The 18807-nt window shown below is 58.6% G+C and overlaps 1 protein-coding gene across 3 annotated transcripts in view; it reads left to right on the top strand.

The window, feature by feature from the left end:
* CLIP2 (CAP-Gly domain containing linker protein 2) overlaps positions 1-18807 on the top strand; it is a 76933-nt gene that overhangs the window by 19037 nt on the left and 39089 nt on the right. For all 3 annotated transcript variants that reach the window (XM_087417766.1, XM_087417768.1, XM_087417769.1), the window contains exon 3: positions 13866-14413. In XM_087417766.1, the coding sequence (XP_087273892.1) occupies positions 13866-14413 (548 nt within the window). The remainder of the gene's footprint in view (positions 1-13865; positions 14414-18807) is intronic.

Genomic DNA, 18807 nt, shown 5'->3' on the forward strand with positions numbered 1-18807 from the left:
TGTGAAACTGGCCCTCAGGGGGCTGCCAGTCTGGTGGGGGGCCTGGGTGTCATGAGATCCTGTAACTGGGGCCTGACCAGGTCCTGGAGGTCTGCAAAGCCTTCCCTGAGGAAGGGGTGGTGAGCTGAGGTCGGGAGGGTGGTGGTTCACTAGATGAAGAGGGAGGGTATTCCAGGCAGCGGGCACAGCATGTGCAAAGGCCCAGTGGCAGGAGGGAGCATGGTGGGTATGAGGGAGGGAGAGAAGGTGTGTGGCTGAAACACGACCAGTGAGAAGCATGCTCGTGAGATGGGGTGCACGAGGTGGGGCAGGGGCAGCTTGGGGTTGAGCAGGGAGTTTCGCTTCCATCTTAAGAACAGTGGGAAGGGGGCCGGCCCCATGGCTTAGCGGTTAAGTGCTCGTGCTCTGCTACTGGTGGCCCGGGTTCAGATCCCGGACGCGCACCTACACACCGCTTGTCTGGCCACGCTGAGGCGGCGTCCCACATACAGCAACTTAGAAGGATGTGCAACTATGACATACAACTATCTACTGGGGCTTTGGGGGAAAAAGGGGAAAAAAAAAAAGAATAGTGGGAAGCCACTGGGGGTTTTCAATCAAAAGGAATATGATAGAAGGAACTGGAAAAATTTTCTGAACCTATTCTCTGCAGTTGAAAGATGTGATTGTTTCTTATTTTCCTCTTTGATAAACAACGCTGTGATGAACCTCTTTGGGCAGAAATCCCTGCTTTGATGACAGTCCAGCCAGCAGGGTACGACGCTGTCTGTCTCATCTGGTGGGCACAGGACTCGGAGAGACGGAAAACAGCCGGAGGCCAGGCTAAGCCATCTGGGCCCTGGGTGGGGTCCAGGAAAGTCTAAGGCCGGGGCAGTTGGCAGAACCGGGCCCCTGGCAAAGCCAAACAACCATCGTGGAAAGGTGAGGAAGCTGTGCAGTGCACCCGTGGGCAGACCTACACGACCCTGCCCAGTACAGCTTCCTTTGAGGGCCCAGACTCCTCCTCCAAGGAGGCAAACCCGCCTTTATTCATGGGAGGTATTCCTGAGCAATGAGAAGAAGCCAGACAGAGAAAACAGTGGGAAAGGATGTTCCAGCTGGAGGGAACAGTGATGCAAAGGCCCTGAGGCAGGAATGAATTTGGTTTGTTAGGAAAAAGAAGGAAGACAAGTCTGGGTAGAGAGGAGTGTGAAATGAGGTTGGGGAGGTGGCAGTGGCGGATAATGAAGGACAGGGGGGTTTGGGTTTGTTTTAAGTGTGATGGGAGCTGTCAGAGGATGTTAGCAGAAGAGTGGCTGGGTGTTCACACCCTTCAGGCCACCATGTGGAGGGTGGGTTGTAGGGGTAAGAGAGGGGGTGGGGAGACCAGTGAGGAGGCATGTGGTCACCCAGGCGAGGTTGTCTGCACTCACTGCCAGGGCTGTGGGAGGTCAAGGGGCTGACCACCATGAGTGGGCCATCAGGGAATACTTCCTGGAGGAGGCGTGAATGAGCGCAGCCTTGAGGATGGGGGGAGTGTAAGTGTGGAGAAGAGGAGGACCTGTGGGTGGTAGAGGAAGGGCATGGACAAGGGCACCAAGTGGGCTGAGCTTGGTTCGGTGGGGGTGGAGGGTGGGGGTTGTGTAGCCCACTGGCTGGCGAAGGGCACCTGCCAGGCCTGACCTTGCACCTCTTCTCCCCTGGAGAGAGCCCTGTAGCACCTTCTGGGCTCTTCCCTGCTCAGGAGGGGCCTGGCTTCTGGCTCTGACCCAGCTCCGCTGCCCCTGCGGGCTCTGCCCGCGCTGTGTGACCTGGAAGAGTTACACAATCTCTCTGAGCCGCAAGTGGGATAGCAACATTTTCCTGCTGGGATCCAGGGAGTTAGTGAGTGTGAAGTGCCTGCAGGTACAAAACTCATTGAAGGGTAATTTCTTTTCCTTTTACCCATCCGTAATCTCATTACGGGAAAATCGGAAAGAAACACCCATCACACTTCCACTTCACCTAATCACAGGCACCCCTCAGTGTGCTTCCTTCCAGCCTTTTTCCTTTTGCACATATTGTTTTGAGCGGCTGGGCCGTGGTAGGCCCCGGATTTGCCGTCTCGGGAAGGCCTCCCCGGGCCGCCGCAGCGTCTCCTCTGCTGTCCTTGTGAACAGCGGCGCATTAGCCCCCGAAGGGGGTGGGAATGGACCCCAGCGGGGCTGCTGGTGGCTCCCAGTTGCCCTGCAGGGTGGTCCGACCCTTCCTGGGCCCCCACCCCGTAGGGCTGTTCCAGAGAGAGGGAAGAGGACGTGATGCCCATGAACGCCCCATTGATCAGAGCGCCACACCCGTGCCTGACGCTGGGCGTGCTGGCAGACAGGCTGCAGCTGGCCTTGGTGGGCCCCGCACCGCTGCTGCCTTTGGGGGTCAGAGCAGAACCCAGGCTGGGGAGGAGCAGAGAGCCAGCAGCAGTAAGCCCTGCGAGAGGGCAAGGAGAGTTCTGGACCCAGAGCTGCTTTTGTCCTGCTCCGGCTCTCGCAGCAAGGGTCTCGAGAGGAGGGCCGTGTGAACAGGAAGATGTGGCCCCCACGCCTGCTGGCCCCCCGGCTCCCTCCCCTACCTGTTGCTGGAGGTGCCACCCCCATCAGAGGCTGGCACCCTGCGTGAGGGGCACTGGGACACCAAGAGATGGGTCTGGCGGAGGCCGGAGCCTGGCAGGGGCTTGGGGAGGCAGTAATAAGCTGGAGCCTGCTCTGGGAGTCGGGGCAGTGGCTGCCTCCCAAAACATGAGCTCAGCCTCCGGACGGAGGGTCTGGCCAAGGGCTGGGCCTGGACTGATGCCCTGCCCCCAGCCCCGTGGAGAGGGGCGGGCCTGTGTTGGTCCCCAGAGCTGTGACACGCGGGGAGCAGCAGCGCCAAGCGGGCTGTTGAAGCAGGTCTTATACCAGGTCTATGGCCCGGAGGCGGTCAGAGCGGGTGCGCAAGAGGGCGATCTGGGATCTGCCAGTGGGCAAAGGTCAGGGGCAGCCCAGCCAGAGAGGGTGGAGCACCCCTGGAACTGCTTCAGGTCAGGCGGTCAGGGAGGGGCTTGCTCAGGAGGTGACACGGGTACAAAGATCTGAGTGATGAGCAGGAACCAACCCAGCCGAGGTTAGGGGAACAGCATCCAGCCAGAGGGAGCAGGGGCTGTGGACCCTGAGGCTCGAGGTGTCTGAGGACCGGAGGGCAGCCTGAGTGGGCAAAGGGTGCATTGCGGATGGGCCAGGCCAGGAGCCAGGGCCCCTGGGGGGTGCTGGGGGTTTGGAATCTATCCTGGGCCTGAGGGAGGAGCAGGGGGTTCAGGCCTCTAGGCTGGTGGCCCAAGATTGCTCCTGGGGTCCGGCCCTGCTTTGGGTCAAGGGCAGCCTGCAGTGGTCGGGCAGGGTCCACCCTGCCCTGCAGTCTTGAGAGAGAAGGGCCCCGCAGCAGGCTGTGAGCAGGAGCCCGTAGCCCTTCTCTGGGGTCTGCTTCTGAGCCTCAGGTGGGGGCCGGCCAGGCCAGCTGTGGGTGTCCCTCTTGGCCCCAACCAGAAGGGCTGGCTGCAGTGCCCTGGGGAGGACTCGGGACTGCAGAGTGAAGGGACAGACCACAGGCTGCTGTCCGGCTCCCTCCGCCCTGGCCCCTCTGCCGGGCCAGGCCGATCCTTGAAGAGCCTCTCCCATCCCTTGCACTGCGGTCCAGCCCCAGAGATGTCCCATCCAGGAGGGGTGGCATTGACACTTGCCCTCTCACCAGCAGGCTCCGCAGCAGGCGTCTTGTCACATTTCTTCCTCATAAACAACCTGGTCGGATAACTGCTCCTCTCTCCATTGTAAAGATGAGAAGACTGAGGCTTGGAGCTCTCCACTGAGCTGCCTGGAGTTCCTGGGCCAGAGCGCGGCAGGGCCGGTGCTGCAACTCCTGCTGGGTTGGGTCTAAAGCTGGCTCAGGCCGCTGGCACCTGCTGCCCCACTTCGGGGCTGGGACCCCAAGTCCTGTCTCAGCTCCACACTGGGCTCACGCCCTGGGCAGGCGGGCAGGCGGGCGGGCTAGGAGGAGTGATGTCTTCCCATTAGGTTGGTCACAGCTGTCCCCCAGTGTGCCTGTGGCCTCTCCTCATGCTGGGGACCCAGGACACAGGAGGTCAAGGATGAGCATGCTCCCCTTAGCCGGGGAGCGGGCCACTTAGGCAGGTCCACCTGCTGTATCTCGATCTCCCCAAAGGGCCCACAGTGCGCCGGTCCCAGAGCTTTTCAGTTCTGGCTTACTGAGCTAGGGCCCTGATGCGCCCACACCCTGGGGGTGCTCCAGACGCAGGAGCCAGCGTGACAGCCTGAGGGGGGGCCCCAGAGCTTGGCAGCTGGCCTCTTAGTCTACGACACTGACCCCACCGCACTCCACCCCCGGAGGATTATGTCTTCCGCCTCGGTACCTGGGAGGGCAGGTGGCATCATCCACACATCAAGTGGCTTGTCCCAGATGCTGCACAAACCTGGGCAGAGCGGGAGCCCACTTCCAGCCCTCGCTCCCGCAGAGCCAGCGCTGGCCCCGGGCGGTACACGCTCACTCCCTCAAGGTCAGCTCCTCTGCTCTCCTCTCCTAACCACATCCTAAACTTTTAATGGCGTCAGGATGGGGAAAGCCAAGCTGAGCTTTTCTGGGGCTGGGCTGCAGGGTGGACAGGGGCAGGGCGGCCTCCCAATGCTCCTGACGTCGCCCAGTATCAACCCGGGGGCGGGGGCCAGGCTGCCAGCGCCTGCCGGCCGTGGGTGGCCAAAGCAGGGCTTCTCCATGGGGAGCTGGCTCTGTTCTTTCCAGGGTAAGCGTCCCATGTCCCTCTCCCCCTGGGTCCCCTGCTGAGTCTGCTGGGTCAGGGCTCTGTCCCTCCTGGTTTGGAAGTAGGAGGAACGGAAAGGGACTTCTGAGTTCCGTTTGGCTCGGGAAGGACGCTGGGCAATCCTTGGGACTGGGGCCCGCCCCAGACTGGGCTGGAAGAGGGTCCCTTCTCCAGGCATGGGTGGCTGGAGGCAGTGTAGTGGGGGGGATGCTGGGCCTGTGGCGGTCAGGGAGGGCTGGAAGGGGTGGACTCCGCCCTCCTGGGAGGCTGTATCTGTGGGCACTGTCAGAGGGACTGACCAGAGGTTGGACCTGGCTGGGGGCTGATGGTAGGAAAGCTGGCCCCTGAGGAATGTGGTGGAGAGTCTCCCATCTCTGCCTTCCTCACACCTCTGCCTTGAGCACCTGCTGGGGAGAGGGGGCTTAGAGCAGCAAATGCTCCTGGGTGTGTGGGGCGTTTATGTATGTTGCTTTGGGGCCACCAGGGGAGGGGAGGCCAGGTCATGGGCAGTCTGCCTTGCAGTCTGGTCCTGGGGCTCTGAGGATGAGAGGGGAGTCAGCGTGGGCCCCACCTCCCAGGGCTTGTGTTCTGGGTGGGGTGTAGACGTGTCCCCTGGCGGTGTGGGAGGCAGGCTGTGCAAACCAAGGAGGCCTGGACCCCGTGGGGTGGCTGTGCCAGTGGGAGTGTTGGAGCTGGTCTGACGGACAGGCAGGGTTTCCTTAGGTGACTCAGAGAGGAAAATGCTGTATTTGAAGGCCTGGGTGACCGTGTTCTGCCTGGGACAGCCGAGTTTGTGCCTGTGGTCTTGGCATGATGCTGTATTAATCGCATATTCTTTCTCTCCACGGTGTCTGGTTTTGGACGATGAATCATGTGGTCACCTTATTTATAGCCCCTCCTAAGTGGTCACAGAGCTCATTAGCACATTAAAGGTTCTGAAGAGTCCTGCAGCAAAGTAACCTTAACTGTATTTAAGCCGATGTTTCTCAAGCTTGTTTGAATTTGGGGATTATTTTTTTTCCCATAATACCTACTAACACCTTGTGGAACTGTGTTCTCTGGAACATTTGGAGCACTGACTGCCTCCTCGGAGGACCAGGTCCTGGCCCAGGTACACTTTTCTCCTCTGGCCTTCAGGGGCGGAGCGTGGACCTCATCCCGTTCCTCAGTTCAGGGCACATTGTCACTGTGGGTCCCTACAAGGCCCCTCTTGTGCTGTTTTCAAATTTTTACCCTGTTCCCCCACCCCGGGCATTCATGCCCCTGTGCCGTGTTGGGACACTCTTGAACTCTGCTTCCCATCAAGGGTCACATCTGAAACACTTTCCCATGTAACTTGGAAGAATTATTATTATTATTATTTTGGAACTTTTTTATCGTGGCAAAATACATATAACATGAAATTTGCCCTCTTAACCATTTCTGAGTGTAGAATTCAGTGGCGTAAATTACATTCACAATGTTGTGCACCACCATCTAGTTGCAAAATTTGTCATCGCCCCAGACAGAAGCTGCACCATTGAAGCGGTAGGTCTCCGCTGGTCGCTTCTTGTCTACTCTCTGTCTGCGGGAACCTGCCTCTCCCAGGTATTTCATGTCAGAGGAGTCACGCAGCATTTGTCCGTTTGTGTCTGACTTCTGGAAGAGTTATTTTTAAAGGTTGCTTGGTAATCTGAAAGACTTGACCATAATTTTTATATAACTGCTCCTATTTTTGGTCGCTTAGATTCAGGTTTTTTTGTTAGTATGTTTATTTTGTAAATGACAAGACAGTGAGTCAGTGTTTTCTTTCTAAATTATGTCCTAGGGAAATGGGCCAAAGATTATGTTTCCTATTTTATTTTTTCTTTTAAAAAAATATTATTTCTGTTAAATTTTTCTTTTTCTTTGCCGAGGAAGATTGGCCCTGGGCTAACATCCGTGCCCATCTTCCTCTACCTTGTATGGGACGCTGCCACAGCATGGCTTGATGAGGGATGTGTCAGTGCACGTCGGGTATCCGAATGCGTGAACCCCCGGGCCCCGGAAGTGGAGGGAGCGAACTTAACTGCTACACCACCAAGCCAGCTTGTATTTCTGTGACATTTTATTAGAAGAGTAATGCGGGCTCATTGTAAAAGTCAAAGATTAATGTAAAAAGGGGTCCTACCTAAAGAGTTCAGATGAATCAGGGAGAGGCAGAGTGGGGTGGCGTCTCAGAGGGCTCGCCGCTCTGAGCCTCTGGAGGAGGGCCTGAGGCAGGGCTGGTGATGGGAGGCTGGGAGACACTTCTGGAGGCTGCTGTCCCGGCCAGATGTGAAATCTCAAGGGCCTCATCTTGGGAGGGGCCTCTGAGACCTGAGAGGCAGGTACGGATTTGGGAGTTATTTCTTCTGTGGCATTGCTGGATCTTGATGAATAACTGGATTAGGGCAGGGGTGAGGGGAAAGGAGCAATGAGGGTTTATGCCTAAGTAGATATGGGGGACACTCCGGAGATGGGGAGGACAGGGGAGGAGCTCTTGGGGGGGTCACTTTGGTTCGGGATGTCGTGTGTAAGATCCTGGGGGACATCCCGGAGGAGGCAGCTGCTGGAGGGGCAGGTCTGGTGGCCAGGGAAGGGATCTGGACTGGAGAGAACAATTGGAGTCCAATTTCATTCTGTCTTCCTGTGTCGTTTGGATCTTTTACGAGGAGAATTTATTAGTGTCTTTTAAAAAGCAGAAATGTGGCAGCACATAAGCAGTAGCTAAAGCTTCGGGAGAGGGTTAGATTACAGGGGACACAGTGAAGGTCGGGGTTCCCCAGGCACTGACCAGAGAAGAAGGACATTTTTCCTGCCTCCTGCTCCCTCCCCGCCCGCTCCCTGTGTTGGAGACAGGTCGAGACTTGGTGCTTCTCTGTCTCCGCTTCCTGTCTCCTCCGCGGCGTCTGTAGGGAACTTAAGTGGGTGTCAGTGGGCCACAGTCCAGGGTGTGGGCTGGGATAGGACCCGTGGTGTGCTGGCACCGGCCCACACAGGCTCACAAGAACCAAGTGTGAACTTGTCAGGAATTTTGCAAGCCAGATGTTAAACAGCCATTATTTAAAAAATCAGATTGTATGAACTTAAAATTAAATAAATTCTATTAAAGACATAGGTGATAAATATTCAAAACTCATGACTTCTAGAAATCCTTCTAGTGTTTATACCACTAATACTTCTACTATTTTACTACTGATAAAATCCCACTATTGACTGCTAGTAAGATTTTATAGTAACTGCGTTTTGAGGTTATTTACTCTATGGTGGAAATACTACAGGTAGTCTTCCCAGCTCCCTGTTCAGCGGATCATGGTGGTAGCTTGAAATTGATGGCCGGAGAAATTACACCATGGAAATTGGCAAATGCTACAAATCAGGGCCATTTTTTTCTCCTAGAGAGCTAGTTGTTAAGCCTTTACCAGCTCACCACCGGCCAGAACGCGCGGGTGGAGAGTGGAGTGGACGGAGACGGCCCCCCTGGGGAGGACAAGCAGGGTGGAGGAGGCAGAGAGGCCCCGTCCTGTCACCGGAGCCTCGAGAGGAGGGTGGACAGCATGGCCAGGCCCCACAAGGCCGGGAGGGGCCACTGCAGTGCCTCGAGGAGGCCAGGGCACAGCAGCAGAGGTCAGGAGCCGAGGGCCAGAGAGGGCCCGGAAGTCAGCACGTGGAGCCACTTCCTTCTAGACGCTGCTGGGTGGAGAGGTGTCCACCGTGAGAGGTGCAGAGGACCAAGTAACATCTGAATACGGCCCCGCTTGTGTTTTTGATTCTTAAGTACATGGTTTATATATGCATGTATGTGCGCAGGGTAGAGCCTGCAGAAACATACACTGAGATGTTAACTGTGAGTATGTTTATATGATGGAACTGTAGGTGCTTCAATTTTTTAAAAAATCAGTAACTCTGCTTTCTAATTTTTCTGCAGTGGACATGAATGATCTGTGTAATAAACATTTAAATGGAGGGAGGAAAACTGGCTTGCTGGGAAGGACAGGGTGACAGTGGGAGGGGTGCGGGGCAGTGGGGAAGCTGCTGTTTTGTGGGCGGCGGTGTTCCCGCCACACGTGGGCTCTGTCCAACAGCCAGTGCCAGTGCGGGGAGAGGGGAGAGGTGGTGGGGAGGCGGGTCCCAGAGGAGAAGAAAGGGGACTGGAGGTTTGTTCTAAAAGAAGAGGGTTCCTAGCTTTCCTCTAAGATGTGGGACTAACCGGAGGGCTCTGGAGGTGCGAAGGTGGAAGGGAGACCAGGGGAACCAAGAGCAGCCTGGAGGGAGCTGCAGTTTCCTTGACTGAAGGCGTGGGAACCAGTCCCTGTGGTGAGGATGCCCTGCACCAGCACAGAGGCTCCAACTTCTGGGAGTGGGACCCGGCTCTGAGTGAGCCGCGCAGCTCAGCTTGCGCTGACGGCCTGCTGCCTGGCGCCGGACTTGGCACTAGAGAGGAAGCCAAATCCCTCCTGAGCCTCTGTTCAAGTCCGGGAGACAGACATACGGAGGTGAAGATAGGACCTGAATCTCTGGAAGAATAGAGGAGGTGGGGGCCGTGTGGTGGGCTGGCTTTTAGATGAAGCAGTCAGGGAGGGCTTCTCTGAGGAGGCGAGGGATCGAGCAGGTGACTGCCTGGGGCAGAGGTTCTGGGAGGTGCTCCTACCCCCGTCCACAGGGAGCCTTCAGTCCCCAAGCCAGGCCCCCACAGTCCTTCTTCAGTCAGGCAGGTGGCCAGCCGAGTTGTGGTTGTAGTCCTGTTGTCCTCCCTTTGCTGGACCCTCATTTGGCCACGCCCATTGTCCCCAGCATCTGACACTGGGTGCTCCGTGATGGGGTCCCTGGTGGCTGAGATTCGGCAGGTGTGATAAAGGCTGTCCCCGCTTCCCCAGGCGGGGCGGACGAGACCGAAGTCCTGGCAGAAAGAGGAGAGCATGCGTTCTCATCGGGGCACCCCGTGGAGTCCCCCACTGTGGGACCAGGCTGCCGGGTCTGCCGCTCCACACCGCGTCCTCTAGCCCTGTCGTCACAGTTCTGCTTGGAACTTGAAACTGGCAGTCACTTCCCTCGTGCCTGGTGTCTGGGGAAAGGACCAGCTGCTTGCGTGGGGTTTGAGTCTGTTGCTGCCCGTTGCTTTCTTAGGGCTTTACTAAGCCACTGCTGCCCATGTGGGAACTGGTGGGCGGGGAGGCCAGGCCCTGCCTTCAGGGAGCTTCCAGAGTGCGAGGCGTGGTGCAGCCCTGGCTGCAGTGCCAGCACCTCTGGGAGAAGAGGGGGCTCCGGGAACATCAGTGTGACCTCGCCCTTTGTTGTCTTATGGGGAAACTGATGCCCAGATACGGGAAGGGGCTTGGCCAGGCCTAGCCGTGTGTTGCTAAGGCTCCGTGGAGGGAAGGGGGCTCTGTTGGGGTTTTCCCTGCCTTTCCAGGCTCTGGCGGGAAAGCTTCCAGGGTGCATGGGGAATTTGATGAGGGTTTGTGCCTGTGGGGCAGCCGGGGGCCAAAGGGGAGAATGAAGCGAAACACCCGCGTGTGGTTGCCACAGGCTTATGACCTGGATTTTAGCAGCTGTTGAAACAACTGGTCCCTGGGCCTGTGATCCCTGGAAGGGGCGGGGTGGGGAGAAGGGAGATCACCTGAGGGTCTGCCTGGGCCGGGACAGCTGGGGATGGGGACAGCTGAGTGGGCAGCTTCTTGCCAAGAATAGCCACCCTGGGTCCCCTCGACCTGGGACCCTGCTCTGCGCTCTGAGCAGAGAGGACAGGTAAGCGCAGGAGCGTGTTCTAGAAACACGCTTGGGAAGGGGTCCCCTACGTGAGTGCCTTGTGGGGGTGCTGGCAAGAGGGAGGGTGGCGCCCGACTCCTGTCTGGGTGACTTCGGGCAAGTTTCGTCACCTCTGTTTCCTAATCTCAAAATGAGAATATGACGTATAGGAAGTTCCCAGTCCACTGGGGACGCGCAGTCGGCGCTTCAGAAATGGTAGCTGCTGTTTTCTTTTTTTGTGTGTGAGGAGATCAGCCCTGAGCTGACATCTGCCAATCCTCCTCTTTTTGCTGAGGAAGACTGGCCCTGGGCTAACGTCCGTGCCCATCTTCCTCCCCTTTATGTGGGATGCCGCCACAGCATGGCCTGACAAGCAATGCATCGGTGCGCGCCCGGGATCCGAACTGGCGAATCCTGGGCCGCCGCAGCAGAGCGCGCGCACTTAACCGCTTGCGCCACCGGGCCGGCCCCGGTAGCTGCTATTTTCATAGTGGTAACCTCGACACCTGTTGTTGGCTGGACCCGCAGCCTCCTTGGGCGGGGTGACGTGCTTCAAGGGGGCGGAGGCTGGGGCACCGTCTCATTTGTGGCTTCCTCCCCCTATAGCTGCTTCTCCGAGCAGCTTTCTCTAAGGAAGGGGCCCGCCTGGCCCAATGAGCGGGAGAGCGCAGTGGGGGAGTCTGTGGGGTCCCCAGATCCCAGCAGAAGCTCCTTGTAATGCGGGATTGTCCTGGGTCAGGCCTGAGGGTCCCAGGAGCTCACCCGGGTGCAGGGAACTAGCAGGATGGGGTCTTTGTGAGCCAGCCGACACTCGGTGATTTATATCAACCGTAGCCCCCCCAGCCCTCCCCTGGTTCACTCGGGTAAAGCCACTTGCCCAGGGGCCGGCCCGATGGTGCAGTGGTTAACTGCGTGCTCCGCTTCAGTGGCCCGGGGTTCACAGGTTAGGATCCCAGGCGCGCACCAGTGCACCGCTTGTCAGGCCATGCTGTGGCAGCGTCCCATATAAAGTAGAGGAAGATGGGCACGGATGTTAGCCCAGGGCCAGTCTTCCTCAGCTAAAAAAACACAGGAGGACTGGGATCGCATGTTAGCTCACGGCTGATCTTCCTCACACAAAAAAAAAAAAGCCACTTGCCCAAGGTCACCAGCATCTGCCTGGAAGCCCTTCTTCGGCCTCCTGGGCCTTTTGTTTTTTAATTATTTCTAATCCCTTAGTGTGAGTATAGATCGTTCTCATCAAAGTAGCCATAGTCCCCACTCACCTTGCTCTTGTGTGGGCAGGCACTGGCCTGTCGTCACACACAGCCCCGGGACAGAGCTGCCCATGAGGAGACCCAGGCGGGGCTGGGAGTGCTTGTCTGGGGGGCTTCAGGGCCTCCTCTCAGCCACTATGGCCTCCGCCTCATGGGACCTCGGTGGTGGAAGAGAACTTTGGGGGCCGCCCAGCCGGGATCCCACACAGGGTTCTTCTCTAAACAGGAAAAGGAAGGGGACGTCCCTATGCAGGAAGGAGTAAAAGATGAGATTGTTCCCTGCTTCTAGGGGGCTATAGGGTTTGGCCAGATTCTGGGTAACAGGTCTATTCACGGGAGTCTAAGATTTGGGGTGTTGTAGTTTGGGGTTTGGCCTGGCAGGGACTTGATACACATTTGTTGGGTGAGTGCGAGTGTCGGCATCAAGGGCTGGAGGCCTTTGGCTGGAGCTCGGCCCTGCTACCTGGGAGCTAGATAAAGCCCCTGATGTCTCCGAGCCCCGGTTTCCTCCTCTGTGAAGTGGGGAGAACAAAACCCACGCCACAGGATGAACTGCGGGTGGGCCGAGACGCGCTGCAGAGCACCGGTGAATGGGGCTGATGGCTATGGTGGTAATCAGGTCCAGCAGCTGAGTTCCGTGATCGCCCGGGGAGCCTGGCTCTCAGGGCAGAGGAGCTCCTTCCCCCTGCTCAGGAGCCCGTCGCTGCCCAGGGCCTGGGTGGCCACGTGCTCTCCCACCACAGCTGCCGCGCGCCTGGTCCTGTGTGGTGGGCCTTTGGCTCGTGTTTCTTCCCTGTCCCTAAGAGCCGGCTTCCAGCCCTGAGACAGCACCCAGCCAAGCCTGGGGCCCAGGGTTTCTCGGCCTGGGGTGAAAGGAGGGTGCTGGTGGGAGTTGCTGCCGTGTGGCCCCTCCACTGGCTGCCCGTGGAAAGGCCCAGAAACAGGCACCTCTGACGGGGGTGTGGCGGCGTCTGCTTGCTTCCTGGCCCATCCGGGTTTCACAGGCCGGCAGCCTCTGGAGGAGAGGGGCCGGACCCGACTTTCGCTGCGCCGTGCCTGCTCTGGCAGGAAGCAGGGGCAGCCTTCAGACCTTGAGGTGCAAACGGTGGGCTTCCTGAGCACCCACCTGCACAGGAGGTCCCGTGTGGGCCCAGGAGCTGGACGCACACAGAGCGTGGTGGGTCCGAGCCCTGCTTTGTCACGCTGTGAGTGGCTGGAGCAGGTTGCTTCCCTTCCCTTCCTTTTCTGGGACTGGAGTGTATCGGAGCCCAGGCCGGGGAGGCAGGCCCCTCCCAGAGTCTGAGTGTCATTTCTGCCGTGTGGCCTTGAGCAAGTCCCTTGCCTCTATGAGCCTCGGGGTCATTCTTCCTATAAGGAGGGGCTGAGTCAGGGGACCCAGTTGAGGCCAGAGCTACAGGAGTTCAGTCCCGGGAATGAGGCTCCATGCTTTCTTCCTCTTCCCTCCCACTTTTCCTGGTCTGTGTAGCCTTGAGGCTTCTGCTGCAACTGGGAGAGGGGAAGGGGGGAAGGGGAGGCTCAGGAGTGGAGTAAGAGGGTTTTTCCTGTCTCCTTCCTTGCCCCACGACGTTGGGCTGTGGCCAGCTGTCAAGGAATAGGTTAGGAGCCTTCTGTGGGGCCCAGAGCTGTCTGGGGAAGAGGGTCGGGGCACAGAGACCCCTCTGACAAGATCTGAGTCCCACAGAGGGGCTGTGGGTGGTCTCAGGTTAACAGCTGGGGGCTGAGACCGCTGGGGTGAGAAGGTGGCAGCTCATAACCCTGTTGCTGTCTCTTGATTTGAGTGACCCTGAGCAGTGGAAAGCTGTTGCATCTGAGGAAGCACTTTCCTGAGCTTTTAATCCTTAGAATCTTCCAGAGAGGTTGGAAGAGTATCGAGAGACCTAGGGATGCCCAAGGCCCAAGAGGCATGAGAGTTGCCCAGGCTGCACGCCTGCCTCAGTTTCCCTGTCAGTTAGCCGGCATGGGCCTCCGAGGGTCCAACTCCTGCTCGAACCCTAATTGCTGCCTCTCTCCTCACCCCACAGGCTCCCCCCTGCACAAGCAGGCCTCGGGCCCCTCCTCTGCAGCCGCCACCCCCGAGAAGCCCGGCACGAAGGCGGCTGAGGTGGGCGACGACTTCCTGGGGGACTTCGTGGTGGGCGAGCGGGTGTGGGTGAACGGCGTGAAGCCGGGCGTGGTGCGCTTCCTGGGTGAGACGCAGTTCGCGCCGGGCCAGTGGGCGGGCGTGGTGCTGGACGAGCCGGTGGGCAAGAACGACGGCGCCGTGGGCGGCCTGCGCTACTTCGAGTGCCCGGCCCTGCAGGGCATCTTCACGCGGCCCTCCAAGCTGACCCGGCAGCCCACGGCCGAGGGCTCGGGCAGCGACGCCCACTCGGCAGAGTCGCTGACCGCCCAGAACCTGTCGCTGCACTCAGGCACAGCCACGCCGCCGCTCGGCAGCCGCGTGGTTCCCCTGCGGGAGAGCATCCTCAACAGCTCCGTCAAGACAGGCAACGAGTCGGGCTCCAACCTCTCCGACAGTGGCTCTGTGAAGCGGGGTGACAAGGACCTGCGCCTGGGAGACCGCGTGCTGGTGAGTTCTTCCCCTGACCGCTCCACCCCTTGTGGGCAAGCTGGACCGGGGGCTGGGCAGGGAGGGGACTCAAGGGGCTTGGGCTGGGTCCAGGCTGGAGCACCACTTCTCAGCAGCACCACACAGAGTGGCCAGGGAGTCAAGTAAAGGACTCTGGAGACTGAGGCTGTGTGATCCTAGGCGAGTGTCTTAACCTTTCTGGGCCTCAGTGTTCCCATCTATGAAATGGGAATTTTGGGTGCTGGCCCAGTGGCGTAGTGGATGCTCCGCTGCGGTGGCCTGGGGTTCGCAGGTTCGGATCCTGGGCGTGGACCGACGCACCGCTTGTCAGGCCATGCTGTGGCGGCGTCCCATATAAAGTAGAGGAAGATGGGCATGGATGTTAGCCCAGGGGCAATCTTCCTTGGCAAAAAGAGGAGGATTGGCATCAGATGTTAGCTCAGGGCTGATCTCTCTCACCAAAAAAAGGAGGAATTTTAATAGTACATACATCGTAGGTTGAAATGCGTGAATGCATGTAATGCTGTTGGACAGAGCCTGAGACTTAGTAAGCGTCCCATAAATGTTAGCTGTTATTGATGTTATCCATTGATCAGCCACCAGTGTGAATGCACCAGGCCTATACTGGAAAAGACCAGGGACCAGAGTGCTCAAGGCCCCTGGCCCAGGGTTGGGTGATTCAGACATCCTATCAGCTGTAGCGCAGAGTGATCGCTGTTGCTGTGGAGGAGAGAATTGTGTCACTGGAGTCACAGGGACCTTCAGCTGAATCTTCCTGCCAGGGACCCTCTTCTCTAGTGGTCCCAGCTCTTGGGGCCAAGTTGGAAGTGGGCAGTGGCCCCCAAGTCCTTCAGCGTCTGCATTCCTCCTTCTGTGGTCTGAACGCAGTAGCCTTTTCCCGGCACCGACTGTGGGCCAGACCTGGGCTGGGGGTGGCAGGTTAGGGTGGGGTCATATCCTGCTGTGCAGCCCGGGTGGCCCGGTTGGGACACCACAGTGTTGGGAAGGGGAAACACAACACAGGGGCAATGCCTGCGACTGGTGGGCCTGGGGTGCAGGAGCCACAGGAGGTGGTCAGTTGGTGGGGTGGTCCTTGTGTTCAGGTCAGGAGGCTTCCCTGGGAGAGGGGGAATTCCCACTGCAAGGTGGGGAGCACATGCCTGGAGCTTCGAGGCTGAGTGGGGAAGGGTTAGGGGGCTCTGGGGGTCCCAGCATGGGGCCAGGAGGGTATCGCTGCCTGGGGTCCTCTGTCCCTGCTTGCAGGGCCAGCGTTTCTCCTGGAGGCTTCTGGGAAGAGTATTTCAGGTGGGGAGAGAGGAGATGTTGACAGCCATTGCCCCACTGAATCCCCAAAACCACACTGTGAGGTAATTTTATCATCTCCACTTTATGGATGGGGAAACTGAGGCTCAGAGAAGCTTAATAACTTGTCTGAGGTGACAGAAGAGGACCAAGATTCAAACCAGCCCTGAAGCCTCCCTGTCACGAAACCACGTGCCTCTCCTGCCCTGGTGGTCTCTCTAGGGCTCTGCCCACCCAGGGGCCAGTTTCCCAGCCTGGTTGCCCATGGACGGAACTTCCTCAGGGTGGTCTGGTGGTGGGCGTGGCCAGACTTGGTCCCTGCCCCCCATCAGCTACAGTCTAGAGGGGAGAGACTGTGATCCATGCAGTGGCGGACGTCGGTGTTTCCTTATAAACTCTGGTAAGTGCTGTGGAGAAACAACACATGGTGCTTCGAGAGCCTGTAGCAGAGGCTTGACCCGGTGGGAGGGTGTCCCTAGGGAACAGTGTTGGGGCTGAGACTGGGAGTTGGCCTGACCAGGTGACGTGGGGCGGGAGAGTCGCACAGACAGAGGCCGTGGCTGGAGAGACTAGAGAGAGAAGAGCAGGTAGCAGGGAGCCGGGGCAGGACTGCAGCTGAGAGGCTGGCGGGGGCCGACCCCACGGGTGGGCCCGGGGTGGAGGGGGCTTTGCTCTCACTGCAGAGGGAGCTGCGGATATCTTGCTTGCTGCTTGGTGGGGCAGAATGGGAGGGGGCAGGAGTGGAGCAGGGGGTGTGGGGGCTGCTGTGGCAGCACCGGGGAGGGAGGCTGGACTGGTGGGACCCCTGCGTCTTCCTGTGCAGGAAGCCGTTGCTCTGCTCTTCCTGCCGTGGTCCCCTGGGAAGTCCCCCCTGCTCGCAGGACCCGGCGAGCTGGCTTGCAGTCTTGCTCAGCTGTCCTGGGGGTTGCCCGGGGTCCGAGGGCACCCGCTGGCCATGGCCACTGCAAGAAAATCAGGCCCAGGCTTGTGCCATTTCTGCTACTTCCTAGCTCTGTGATGCTGGGCGAGTCGTTTAACTGGGCCTCATCCTCATCCCCATTCATTCATTCATTTGTCATCTGTCCGTTCAGCAAAACGGGCACAGGTGGCACCCTGGTGATGCTTTGCTGGGAGCACTGAGGAAGCTGGGGGACGTGAAAATGCTTCATAGTTACGAAGGGCTTTGCTGGGCGAGGCCTGGGTAGCGTGAGGTGAGTGTCCTGGGTGGGGACTGCGCCCACTTAGGGACGGGAAGTGGAGGCTCTCAGGGTTACTGACCAGCCGCGGCTGGGGGAACAGGGGGTGTAAGACAGTTGCTCCTGCCTGGAGCTCCCCTCGCACCTCTCCCCCTTCGGGCGTGGGAGTAAAACGTGCAGAGCAGGGGCTCTCACGCGGGCATGGGTGAGCACTGCTCTGGAGGTCTCCGCCAGGCCCCAGCCCTGCAGCAGGGCTGGCAGCGGCCAGAGCAGATGGCCCCCTGATTTCCCAGCCCACGAGGGTTCCACCCTTCACTCTGAAACACCGTTCTCTTGGGGGTGTACCCCGCCCTGGACACTGTGCCCAGCACCTTCTGCGTCTTATCTCCTTGGGTCCTCCCACTTACAAGGTGGGGGTTATTCCCGCATTTTACAGATGAGGAAACTGGGCTCAGCCCTGGAGAACAGCCTGCCCAGGGTCACACAGCCAGTAGGTGGTGGGCCATTCATGCCTTTACTTATCAACGGAGACCGCCCTGGAAACGGGACATCCTCTGATCATGGGTGGGGGAGAGGAGTTTGAACGAGAAGTTTGCTTCTACCATGAGGATCGAGCCCCACATGCCCCCCCACCCCCTAGTCGGCAGCTCCCTTGGGTTAGTCCTCCAGCCTGGTCCGCTGCACCCTACCAGGATCCGCTGGCTCGGCCGAGCCCGGTGCTTGCTGCTTCCCCCGTGCCTGCTGCAAACAGCTGCCACATCACATCCTCTCCCACCCCGCTATAAAATATTATATCCTGGATGTGGGTGACTGTCGAGGCCTGAACTTCTGCAGTTTGAGGATGGGGAACTCGAGGAAAAACAATACGAGAAAATATCGTTTTTGCAAATTTTACAAATCATGTGATCGATCTCATGAATGCATTGTCAGGGCCTCGGAAGAGGCTGGTGCCACTGAAGGACCCTGAGGCCTGAGCTTCACCAGCCACAAGCGCAATTCTGACCTGGGCCAGAGGCGCCAGCAGTGTTTCTGTTCATTACGTTACACTGCTCTTCAAAGTTACCTCTGGATCTGGGTTCATCTGGGCTTCGACACCACCCCATGAGGTCCGTGTACTAGCTGAATGATCATGGGCAAGTTATTGATCCTCTCTGTGCCTCAGTTTCTCCACCTGTAAAATGGGGATAACAGGTCACCTGCCTCGTGTGTAGAGCGTATAGAAAGGGCATGGCTCCAAGAAAGCTCTGTGAAGTGTGGGCATTAAAGTCCGTGAGGGGTGGGCCTTCTCCTTCACCATGGAGGTCCCAGGCAGGTGAGGGCTCAGGGCGCCTCCCTGAGATTGCACAGCGGCTCTCGAGGGCCTGCATGTCCTTGGCTTCCAGTAGTCGAGCACTTGCTGTGAACAGAGCCCTGTGCCAAGAGCTCTACACACAGAATCCGTTCCGCTTCAGCCCCTAGGGTCCCTGGGGGGGGTGAGAGGGAGACCTGGCAACCGCAGGAAAAAGCCTGCCTCACCTTCTGGAATAGTGTTATTTAAATCAGGGGAGTTTGTCACGCGCCTGCCGGAGCCAGGCTGGCAGGATTCTCAGGGGTGGGCGGCCCTCCTCACTCTCACAGCCGCCCTCAAAGCAGAGGGGCGTTATTGCACTCTACAGAGTGAGGCCTGAGACTTGGAGACCGGATCCTCCCGCAGCCCCCAGCCTGGAAGCGACTGAACTGGGCCCACAGTCGCCACACCTTTGTCCTTTCCCGCCTCCGCCCCTCTCCGCCCCAGTACACACTCGTAACCTTTCTGGCTCGTGCCTGAGATGCAGCAGTGAAGAGCGGCAAGAGCCGCTCTTTTCCGCCTTGATTTCCTTTTCTAAACTCTCCCCCCGCACCCAGCTCTCAAAGCCA

The sequence above is a fragment of the Ceratotherium simum genome, chromosome 26 (assembly GCF_057802395.1).
Source record: "Ceratotherium simum simum isolate JZ-2026a chromosome 26, ASM5780239v1, whole genome shotgun sequence".
In the NCBI taxonomy this organism is placed as follows: domain Eukaryota; kingdom Metazoa; phylum Chordata; class Mammalia; order Perissodactyla; family Rhinocerotidae; genus Ceratotherium; species Ceratotherium simum.